The 12,752-nt window shown below is 43.2% G+C and overlaps 1 protein-coding gene across 1 annotated transcript in view; it reads right to left on the reverse strand.

Annotated features, from left to right (window-relative positions):
* LOC126474454 (putative inorganic phosphate cotransporter) overlaps nt 1–12,752 on the reverse strand; it is a 95,133-nt gene that overhangs the window by 18,884 nt on the left and 63,497 nt on the right. The window contains exons 7-8 of the mRNA XM_050101926.1: nt 10,145–10,277; nt 3,969–4,210 (exon numbers count right to left, since the gene is read on the reverse strand). Of these exons, the coding sequence (XP_049957883.1) occupies nt 3,969–4,210; nt 10,145–10,277 (375 nt within the window). The remainder of the gene's footprint in view (nt 1–3,968; nt 4,211–10,144; nt 10,278–12,752) is intronic.

The raw sequence follows: 12,752 nt of genomic DNA on the forward strand, positions 1-12,752 counted from the left end.
CCTTAACAGATATGATTCATGGCGGACATCGAAAAAGTTCAAAGAAGCCCAGGACGTTTGTACTCTCATAAAATAAGGGAGAGAATGTCACAGTTAACTTAAGTGAGTTGGGATGTCAATCATTAAAACAAAGGCAATTTTCCACATGGTGAAATCTTTCCATGAAACTTCAATCTACGATTTTCTCCTCCAGATGTAAAAATATTTTGTTGATGCCCACCTACACAGAGAGCAATGATCGTCGCAATAAGATAAGAGACTTAAGCGTTCGTTTTTCCCGCATGCTGTTCGAGAATGGAACAATAGTCAAATAATGTGAAAGCGGTTCGATGAAATCAGGCACTTAAATGTGGACTGCAGAGTAGACATGTAGGTGTAGAAAGGACAATTTGTTTGACACTCACCAGTAAGCGAGAAAAAAATGATAAAGATTCAGTAACTGACACCCACTGTACATACACATTGTAAGCTTCTGGTGTTAAAGTAAAGTTTTAACATGCGTTAGATGACACCCACTCAAAATTTACACCGTGAACTTTTCGTGTTAGAATACTATTTCAGATGCAGTAGCCGACAAACACTGCACATACACACTGTATGCTTCTGTTTTACGATACAGTTTAAGAAGCAGTAGTTAACACCTGCTATACATGCAAATAACCAGATTCCTATGTTGAATACTATTATTGTAAAAATGGGACTGTCGTAAGAAAAAATGGCTCTGAGCACTATGAGACTTAACATCTGAGGTCATCAGTCCCCTAGAACTCAGAACTACTTAAACCTAACTAAGGACATCACACACATCCATGCCCCAGGCAGGATTCGAACCTGCGACCGTAGCGGTCACGCGGTTCCAGACTGAAGCGCCTACAACCGCTCGGCCACACCTGCCGGCTCGTAAGAAATAGTATGAGCGTAGGTGGTGTTAGTAAATTTTACGAAGTTCCCAGACCATCTGTGATGCATAAAATCCCTGGAATATATCCAATTCTAAAACAGATGGGTCCCTCCTGTATACTCGGTCAGTGTGAAGCTCGTTTAGTGAAGTGGATCTCGTTGAGCCAAGGTATTGTTTCCCTATTAGCAGACGTCAAGTAACACAATGTGTCCACAATTTTGTTGCTGAGCTGAAGCTGGATATTTCATTCGAAGATGGAAAATCTGGCAAGAAATGAATAGGATTTACTTTGCAAAGACACCCAGGCACTGCATAAAGAATTCCAGTCGTAATGACTCCATAAAGACGGAATGTTACTCATAAAAGAACAAAGATACAGCATGTGCAATTCATCCTGATGTCAAGAGTTTACAAAGAGTATCACGAAAAGAAGGATATACTGCTATCATGTATGGTTAAAATCGCAGAATGTATGAAAGATACTAAAAATAAGGCATAGTATTCTTTTATTTGAGTATATGGATATGCATAACTCTGTAAACTACTTTTACAATAAATAATTTTCTTAAATTCGCTTCCCACCCAATGGAAAATGAATTAGATAGACTTACAAATGACATTAACCTTTAATATGGAAAGTAGGCATATATCTTACATATGACAATCTATGTGACAATTCATTGCAATTTTCCTGTAACACGATCATGTGTGGGGTGTGATGAGTCACATAGTCTCCACTGTACGATAGCATAAATTATCAACAGAATATGACGCACGTTTTGTACTGGAAGAAGAAAAAAAATGGTTCAAATCGCTCTGAACACTATGCGACTTAACTTCTGAGGTCATCAGTCGCTTAGAACTTAGAACTAATTAAACCTAACTAACCTAAGGACATCACACACATCCATGCCCGAGGCAGGATTCGAACCTGCGACCGTAGCGGTCGCTCGGCTCCAGACTGTAGCGCCCAGAACCGCACGGCCACTCCGGCCGGCTGGAAGAAGAAGTTAATAACTTGGCGTCACTATAACGTTTAGCTAACTTAGACATCAGTTTTAGCGATGTTAATATATCATTCTGATAAATAATACAGACAATTTCGACGTGGGGCTAACGCTGTTTATTTTAGTACATAGATCAAACTATTCTCCTTGACAAATACACTTTAAACTGTGAGTTGTATCATCCATGTGTGTTTGTAATATTGTTGGGAATAAGTTCACATACGAGTAGTTTGGCCGGACGGGACGGCGGTGCTAGGCGCTACAGTCTGGAACCGCGCGACCGCTACGGTCACAGGTTCGAATCCTGCCTCGGGCATGGATGTGTGTGATGTCCTTAGGTTAGTTAGGTGTAAGTAGTTCTAAGTTCTAGGGGACTGATGAGCTCAGAAGTTAAGTCCCATAGTGCTCAGAGCCATTTTTGAACTAAGTTTGCTTTCTTTTACGCAGAGTTCATAGATTGAACAAAACTCATCCAAAACCACTGGTTAAGCTGTAAGCTTCATCTGTAGTACGATTATGTGAGCCATGTATAAATTTATCAAACATTATTGAAACATTAGGTTACAAGGATAGTGCCACATATGTTTTGCGCTCGAAATTTTATTTTTTTTTTGCTAGATGGAAATTTTGTTTGCAGTCAGAGCTCTGTAGCTGTACTTGTGTATTGCAATAAACAGCCTCCTTGTGTTTTGGTAAATAATTATATTTTGGTTAAAGATTGTGTTTTCGAGATAACAGACTTTTCTCTCTGTGTGGAAGCTTCTTCCATCAGTGCCTACAACTTTTGAACATGTTTCAAATATGAGATTTCTGAGATTCTTTTGAACACGGCGCCATAATGGCTGCTAAAGCAAGTGAGCTAGTTCCCCAATATTGGATTTTTATTACAATTTCCCACTAGCATTACTGGGTTGGCTGCGTCATCTTGTGTTTTTTGATTTCTTGCCACCAACATGTTGCGTTGCTGAACTTCCAGCCAGTGCCATCTTGGATGTATGTATTTCTCACCACCGCCATGCGGCATCTTGGATTCCACAACTTCATCGCCGAAAATTGGCAGCCGCTTGAAATGTGGCCCAGAATCCCTATAGCAACTCTAATGGACCACCTGAGCGTACACGGCCACTTGGTGCATGCCATTGCGTCTGACACCATTCCGCCGGATTGTGTGTCGGTGATGATGACATGAAATAATCAGAGCAATATAAACACCCAAATCCGGAGCGAATAAAATCTCTCATCTGGCTAGGAATCGAAACCATGACCCTGCGATCTGGCGGCAGTGACACTAATTGCTGCAACACGGGCCGTGGATAAATGACTGATAGCAAATCTTTGCCAATGAGAATATCGATTTTACAGCCCGACTCAAAAAAACAAGTACCTCGTTTGTCATTATGAGTGGTTAGGCTACTGTTCCTTTGTCGCTGTTGTTCCCTTTATAAGCTCCCTTCGTCTTGGAGATTATATGGGTTAATTAATGATTATTATGTTACAATCCTCTTGTTGTAGTTGACGGTGTATATCGAGACTTCGTTCATTGTTAAATGCAGTGGTGTGGTACTAACTGATGGAAACGCATTAAGAACTGGTAAAATTTAATTTATTTCCTTTATCACACTGCACAAACATAAACACACTATTATTCAAACTGTATGCCACTACTATTAAACATAGAGATAAATCCTTCGCTACGCAAGTGCCTTTGGCTCACGCAGCCTGCACCATCCTCAGCCTCTCAACAACTGCCTCTGCTTGCGACACTCTGCGCCACTGGGCATTGTCGCCTTCCAAAGAACAACCACTTACAGATACTACATACCAGTAGCCTCACACCTTGTCGCTCCAAATGTTACATAAAAGGAATGGACAAAAGACGAGGGCAGCCCCAGTGTGGTACATAAAATTTGTTCATAGATCATTACACAAATTTTTGATACAGCCTTCTGACTATATACTTCTTAATCAGTGTTCATCGAAACAAACAGTTAATAAACGGGAAACCTGTAAATGCTCAGTTCTTCTACACAGTCGTTTTATGCATGGAGTGCGTGACTTACGTTTCCATTGGTGAGGTAGCCGACGGCGTATGGCGCGAGGATACCAGCGACGTTGGCAAATGTGTTGGAGATGCCGTACAGCGATCCGGAAAAGTTAGGCGCTAGCACCAGCAGGTTGGAGCCGTTTCCGGCGTACTGCGCGCCCAGGCACAGTCCGTTCAGCGACAGCAGCCCCACGGCCAGCATGCGGTCGCAACCGGCACGAGGCAGCAGCAGCAGCGTCAACGCCGCTCCGGCGCCCGCTGCAAGCACAGTGGACAGTATCGAGAGGTGTGCCGGCTACTAAGGTCAAGGCTGAGGCTTCAGTGGGTATCTCAGGGAGTACTCGAAGAGTCAAATGTGCATGAACGACCAGCTCTAATTACTTTGGCCTCCTTCGTCTTTCGCTCTAACCCCAGCTGTATAAAAAACAATTATACATCGTAACATTACACTGAGGTGACAAAAGTCATGGGATACCTCCCAATATATAATACCGTGGCGGACCTCCTTTTGCCCAGCGTAGTGCTGCAACTCAGCGTGGCATGGACTCCACAAGTCGTTGCAAGTCCGCTGCAGAAATGCTGAGTCATGCTGCCTCTACAGCATTCCATACCTACGAAAGTGTTGGCGGTGCGGGATTTTGTGCACGAACTGACCTCTCCATTATGTCCCATAAATCTTCGATGGGATCAGTGTCTGACAATCTGGGTGGCCAGATCATTCCCTCGAACTATCCAGAAGTTCTTCGAACCAATCGCTAAAAATTGTGGCCCAGTGACGAAGTCCATAAAAGGCCGCAAATGGGTTCCAGTCAATGATCGGCTCAGTTCGACTAGAGGACTCAGCATATTCCACGTAAACACAGCTCACACCATTATGGTGCCAACACCAGCTTGTACAGTGCCTAGTTGACAACTTGGGTCCATGACTTTGTGGGATTTCAGTCACATTCGAACCCTACTATCAGCTCTTGCCAATCGAAATGTGGACTCATATGACCAGGCCTCAGTTTTCCAGTCGTCTAGAGTCCAATCGACATGGTCGCGAGCTCAGGAGAGGCCCTGCAGGCGACGTCGTGCTGTTAGCAAAGGTCTGCTGTATCGCCACCTAGCCGTGGTAAAAATTGTTGTTTTCAAGAGCGCTCCGCAGCGCGTAGTGTAAAGCAGTCGCCCTCTGTTTCTGGCTGTGGCGCCGCTGCGGCAATCGCAGCTTTGGTGTCTCCCTCTGGTGGGGAAGGGGAAACGTTGCCTGTCCATGTGCATTTAATGGGCGCTATGAGATCGCCAGTGGATCAGTCAGTCAGTCTGGGTGAGTCTGGAGTCAGTCTCTCGTCCCCAGCTTGCTAGTCTGTCTCTCGTCCGAATTTGTGGTGCAGTGAGAGAACTCAATGAGTGGTCGCCCAGTCGGGGGCTTAGTTCCTGCATCTGAGTCTGCGCGTTAGGCCGCCAGTTTGCTCGAGTTGCTCAGGCAACGGTCATTGGCTGTTGGATCGATCGGTTAGTTGGTCGCGCACTGAGACACAAGGTGACTTGTCCGCCTTAAGCGTCGGTGCATGTGAGTTCGCCACGTGAGTCCAGTGGGCCGCCCCGTATAGCGAGGTGTAGTGGCTTCGCGGCCGACACGAGAGCAACAGGAGTCAACCCACGACGTCGGTCGAGCCGGTGCGAGTTGCGACGCCGTGAGACGGGAGATCGGCGCGCCTTCCTGCGTCCGTTGAAGCGGCTGGCAACGGACGGTTCGGGAGAACGTTTTGGGGGTGCTGCGCCAGGTCTTCGTCAGAAATCGCAGTTTATGGTTCAAATGGCTCTGAGCACTATGAGACTTAACATTTGTGGTCATCAGTCCCCTAGAATTTAGAACTACTTAAACGTAACTAACCTAAGGACATCACACACATCCATGCCCGAGGCAGGATTCGAGCCTGCGACCGTAGCAGTCGCGCGGTTCCGGATCGCAGTTTATTAGAAGTGACTGGTGATATGTTCTTTCATTTACTTGTTACATTATACTTGTTTTCTTGGTGAGGTCACGAGCCGCTTTGTTTTGGGGTCGTCCCACTATTCTTCTCCGTTTGCCCACCCACAGGAAGGTGGTTATTTATGAATTGGATGGTCCGTTTTCACCTTGTGGAGTAGGGGCGGGTTAGAGCAACCTGCGGTTCGGGTTGTTCGGTAATCGCCCTATCAATCTGCCGTACGTTAATAGCTACCTCTTTCATGTTTGTCGGATTCGGTGTGTCCACGAATTCATCTTGAGAGGCGGTATACAGGGTGGTCCCGAATTCATGGTACAAACTTTAATGGTAGGTGCAGGACATTGTAACAAGGATATATTGTATAGGAATGTATAGTCCCAGGTGACGCGGTGAGGCGTAAACAGGGGAAATAACGGCCGAAAGGAAAACGAAAGATTTTATTGAAATCGTTGTTGACAAGTGTCATGTTTACAGTAAGTGTTCAAAATTGCGTCCACCATGAGCGATACATGCTTGACAGCGTCGGTGCAGCGATTGGCGTACACGTTCAAAGATGCCTGGTATTTCACGCACACCTGCAGCAGCTACGGATATGCGAGCAACGAGATCCTCATCTGAGTCAACTGGAGTCTCATAAACAAGACTCTTAAGATGTCCCCATAAAAAGTAATCGAGGCAAGAGAAATCAGGAGATCGGGGTGGCCAAGGGACTGGTCCACCACGCCCAATCCATCTAGCACCAAACGTGGCATTCAGGTAATTCCGTACAGCAGTGCTGAAGTGTGCTGGCGCTCCATCGTGCTGAAACCACATGCGGTTACGAATGGCGAGCGGAACATCTTGCAGCAGTTCTGGTAACACTTCTTGCAGAAAAATAAGATAGCTTTCGCCACAGAGTCGCGTGGGTAGTAAGTATGGCCCAATCAAAAAGTCGTTCACAATACCAGCCCACACATTAATACCGAAACGTTGTTGATACGCATGTGGACGCGTTGCATGTGGATTATCTGTTGCCCACACATGGGAATTGTGCGCATTAAAGACACCCTCGCGTGAAAATGTCGCTTCATCTGTAAATAGCACATGACCTACGAAATCCGGCTGCAACGCACATTACTGCAACAACCACTGGCAGAAGTTCACGCGAAGAGGATAATCTGCCGGATTCAATGCTTGTACTTTTTGAAAATGGAAGGGGTGTAAGCGATTTTCATTTAACACTCTGCATACAGTCTGATGACTCACATGTACGTCACGCGCAACAGTTCTTGTGCTTGACTCGGGTCTATCAGCCACTATGTTCAAGATGCGTTCTTCCAGTCTTGGAGTGCGTACAGCTCTTAATCGACCAGCGTCATGTCTGTTGACGTCGAACGTACCTGTTTCACAAAGTTGACGATGTAACCGTTGAAAAATTCTATGATCCGGCATTCGTCGATTAGGATACTCCGCGCGATACATTCGTAACGCAGCTCTGGCGTTACCATTTGCACGGCCGTACATGTAATGCATGTCTGCTTTTTCTGCATACGTAAAGTCACCCATCGTCTACGGCAGCACAATTGTGAATGGCGCTTGTCCCTACTGCGATACATCATGTTCATCTACTGCCCTCTACCGGCAGTGACACCAACCGATCACTCCATTTCTCTTTCCCCTGTTTACGCCTCACCGCGTCACCTGCGACTATACATTCCTATACAATAAATCCTTGTTACAATGTCCTGTACCTACCATTAAAGTTTGTACCATGAATTCGGGACCACCCTGTATGTGTACTGTAGAGCATGTTTAGCCAACGTTGTATAATTTGTTAGATTGCATTTTTATTGCATTTCATGGGCTTTTATTTTAGTATATAAAGTTGCCACCCTTCCACCATAATACTTTTCTGAGAAGTTAAAAATAAGTTGTACCTTCGGTGGCAAGTTAATCTTTTATTTTTAGTGTTTTGTATCATTTCCATCCCTCCTACAGGGTACATAGTTTGTGTGTTTGTGTGAATTGTTAAAACTTTTACTTTAAGGTAATCTGGTGTCTTGCAGATTTGCACCTGAGTAGTCTTTCAGAGGTTGTTGTGAGCGGTCGTGACTACGGCCGTGTCAAAAGGGAGCGGCAAGGTTCTCAGCCCAAAAGCTCATACACTCAAAAATTTGTTTCTTTCTGCCTCTGAATAAATTGTAACTTGATATTTAGATGGTGCTTTCTGCTTATAATTTTAAATCTGTTCCTTAAAAAACAAAGGCTTTTAGGAATAAAATTCCCATTTGTTAAAAGCAATTTCATTTTGATTTCATCAGTTACTCCCTGGCAACTACTTCCACGCTCACATAGTGTGATTAAACGTGTTAATGTTCTTGATGAATCGCTAGTAAATAAAGTAAATTCTTAAGAAAAAGTTTTGAAAGTAAATCCACGGTTCAGCCACCTTTCGCCGCACTGTACTAACGGATACGCTAATCGTACGTCTCACATTGATTTCTGCTGCTATTTTACATAGTGTTCCTTGTATGTTAGCACTGACAACTGTACGCAAACGACAGTGCTCTCGGTTGTTTAGTGAAGGCTGTCGGCCACTGCGTTGTACGTGGTAAGAGGTAATGCGTGAAATTTGGTATTCTCGGCACACCTTGATACTGTGGACCTCGAAATAGTGAATTCCCTAACGATTTCCGAAACAGAATGTCCCGTTCTTCTAGCTCCAACTACCATTCCGCGTTCAAAGTCTGTTAATTCCCGTCGTGCGGCCACAGTCACGTCGGGAACTTTTTCACAGGAATCACCTGAACACAAATGACAGCTGCGTCGTTGCACTGTCCTTTTATACCCTGCGTAAGCGATACTACTGCCATCTGTATGTGGGCTTATTGCTGTCCCTTGACTCTTGTCACCTCAGTGTATATATCTCAAAGAACAATACAAGAATTAAGGTGCGTTTATAATACGGTATGTTGGCCTTGTGAAAGAGACGACTGTCTAAACTTTTCATTCACATAAAGCGAAATGTTTCGCGACACAGACATGAAAAGGACGAGCTGTCAGTTTCGGAGGCAGCCGTTTTGGTGGAGTGAGGAACTATTCTTATGAGGGAAATCGCAGAGCTTTATCTATATGCCCGCGAATGTTTTTTGTATATTGTATCACTGGACTATGCGTCAAACATGTAAAACTTCAGTCGCATGGCGGAATATGGAGAGACGACTTACAGTGATATGATGACGGAACACTGCAGGGGAAGGAAGAGATAACAATAGATGACGATACTGATAGGTATTCGTTGATATCGTCGGTAGGAGCAGAAATAAATCGTCACGGGCAACTTAACAAGTAGTGCTGCAACACGTGAGCTTGTCAAAACATACATGTCACAACTGTTGAAAACAATACAGGTTACCAAGATTTTTGTAGCCAATAAAATGGCTCTGAGCACTATGGGACTCAACATCTTAGGTCATAAGTCCCCTAGAACTTAGAACTACTTAAACCTAACGAACCTAAGGACATCACACACACCCATCCCCGAGGCAGAATTCGAACCTGCGACCGTAGCAGTCCCGCGGTTCCGGACTGCAGCGCCAGAACCGCTCGGCCACATCGGCCGGCTGTAGCCAATAACCTCAGCAGCGCTCAAGACAGAGCATAGAAGCGTTACCGTTCCCTTTCTGAAGACGCGTTCTCTAACTGGCTGCACAGTCCTCCTTCCCTTCTGCACTTGTACCACTTCACTATCCAATGTGCGGGGTTTTAATCATTGCAGAGCTGTAACAGAAGACCCAAACGCGTGTCCTTTCATTCGATTACTTTGTCTAACACCCCAACTTTTTTTCCAGTGAGTGTAGAAACAAATATCACAAACGCTTAAAATTTTCTTCCGAACGGCCAACCATACTGACATATATTGTCTAGCTACTTTATAGTGTGGTTTACACCTTTAGAACATATATGTCAGAAACAACTATGTCGTGACATCATAAACGTACGTACATTTAAAATAAACTGCGAGTTATCCTGAACTGTTTGTGGCAGTTACGTAACAATGTGATGTAAAATTTGGAAAAGAAGTGAAATCCAAGGATTTGTTGTGAGGGAGTAGTGCACACTAACACTACTGAAAAAAATAAAACCTCCAGTTAGTATTTGTATTTTGGAGTGGCTAATCTATACTTTTTTAATTCATGGTGCACCTATTGTCTGTGTGTGACCAGCAACAGGTACTCACTGAGGCCGTTGAAGATTTTGTAGCCGGAGAGAGGCGTCACCAGGCCTCTCTTGATGATCACGTCCAGGATGATGCTGGATAACACACTCGCCACTCCGCCGACCACGTAAGGCAGTGCCGACAGAGCTGCGTTCTGCAAGAGTGATGTAGAACATTTGGACACTATATGGTTTATAAAAACTTATGACCATAGTGAAAGTCACGAAATACTCGCAAATGATCACAACCATCCCACAGTCATACATGATTGAGTTTAAGAAAATGTTCCTGCTGACTCATTAGTTAATCTGCAGCATTCTTCTGTAGCACCACATTTCTAAAGCTTCTATTCTTACCGTCCACGTTTCAGTTCTGTACAAGACAACAGTCCAGGTTAATACCTCCAGAAAATATATGCTAACAGTTAAATTTGCATTAGATATTAACAAATTATTGCTGCTGAAAAATGCTTTTCGTTTGATTTTATAGGCTGCCTACTTCAGCCATAGTCAGTTATTATGCTGCCCAAATAACAAAACTCATCTACCCATTTTAATTAGGACACATTCATTATCCTTGTTTTGTTTTTATTCGTGTTCTTCTCATAACCTATTTTCAAGACAACGTTCATTCGTTTCATCATCTCTTCTAAGTCCTTGTTGTCTCTGACACAGTTAAAACTGTATTGGAAAACCTCAATGTTTTATTCGTTTCACTTGATTTTTAATTCCCTGTTCACATGTGTCCTTTGTTTCTTTGACTGCTCAATGTACACATTGAATATCTGTATCTCACTTCCATCTCAACCACAGGTTCCATTCCATGTCTTTCGACTCTTATGACTGTAGTGTCTTTCTGTGCAAGTAGTAAATAACCTTTCGCTCCCTGTGTTTCATCGTTGCTACCTTCAGAATTTTGGAGAGTGTATTCCAGTCTACTTTGTCAAAAGCTTTCTCTAAATCACCTGATGCTTTAAATATAGGATTGCCTTTTTTGAGTCGTAGAATCAATATTGCCTCGCGTCTTAGTACATTTTTTGGAGCCGAAAAAAAACGAGATCGTCTTTTACGAGTTGTTCTATTGTTCGGCATATAATCCTTGTCAGTATTTTGCAAGCTTGATGTATTATACTGGTGATTCGGTAATATTCACAACTGATGGCACCTGCCTTTTTTGCAACTGGGATTATTACATGGTTTTTGAAGCCTGACGTTATTTCGCCTGTTTCGTGTATTTTGCACACCAGGTAGAACAGTTTTATCATGGCCGGTTCTCCCAAGGATCTCAATAATTGTGAGAGAATATCATCTAATCCTGGGGCCTTGTTTCGGCTTGGTAATTTCATTTTCTATCGAATTCTTCTCGTAGTAATAAATCTCACAACACGTTTTCTACTACTTCCTCTTCACTTTTTATAACACTGCCTTCAAGCTCGTTTCCCTTGTAGAGTAATTTTATATGCTACCTCCCCCTTTCACCTATCCATTCTTTCCTTAGTATTGGTTTTCCATCTGACTGCTTGGTAGTTATACGACGCCTCTCTCTCCGCCAGTATCTCTGTAGACGACATCCACATTTTTCCTAGTTATGCATGCTTCTACATCACTGAAGCTCGTGTCCGACCCGTTTCTGCCTTGCCATTTTGCACTTTCTTTCAATATAATTTTCTAGACGCTTATATGCTATTTTGGTCTGCTCTGTTTCCTGCATTTTTATATTTTCTCCTTTCGTCAATCAGATTCAATTTCTCGTGTGTTATTGAAGGATTTATACTGGACATTGTCTTTCTGTCTATTTTAACAACTGGTCTGTTTACTATTTCGTCTTCCACAGTTACCCATTCGTCTTCTGTGGTATTCCTTTCCCCGCTTTCGGTCAGTCATCGTCTAATGTCACTTCTGAAACTCTCAACTACCTCCAGTTCTTTCAGTTTGACCAGCTCACATCTCCTTCGTTTCCTATCGTTTTGCAATGTCTTCAGTTTTAATCTACAGCTGATAACGAATAAATTATAATCAGAGTCTGCATCTGCCAGTGAAACGTTTTTCTGTGTAAGATCTGATTTCTAAATCACTGTTTTACCATTTTGTAATTTTTGTCAAACCCACCTGTGGCTTAAATGTATCTTTCATGACTATTAAACCAAGTATTAGCGAGGATTACATTCTGCTCCGTGAAAAATTCTACCAGATGGCTTCCTTTTTCATTCATTCCCGCCACTCCATGTTCCCGTAATAGTTCTCATTTTCTCCTTTTTTCCTGCTTAAATTCCAATTCCATCACAATTAAATTTTCTTGTCATTTAACTATCTGAATAACTTCTTTTATCATATCATACATTCTTTCAATTCCTTATTTCTTCATCACCTGCATAAACTTGTACTGACATGGTGCTTATCTTGGCTATGATAAGTCATTAACTATACTGTTCATAGTAGCTTATCTGCAGTGCTAGTTTCTTATCCGCCACTAGATATGTCCCTGCAATACCCCTATCTGATTTTGTTTTTATAACCTTTTACTCACCTGACCAGAATTCCTGTTCTTCCTAGCGCGACACTTCACTAGCTACCAGTATATCTAACGTCAACCCCTTCAACTGCCCTTTTTAAACTGTGTGGCTTACCTA

Source organism: Schistocerca serialis, chromosome 4, assembly GCF_023864345.2.
Source record: "Schistocerca serialis cubense isolate TAMUIC-IGC-003099 chromosome 4, iqSchSeri2.2, whole genome shotgun sequence".
Taxonomy (NCBI): domain Eukaryota; kingdom Metazoa; phylum Arthropoda; class Insecta; order Orthoptera; family Acrididae; genus Schistocerca; species Schistocerca serialis.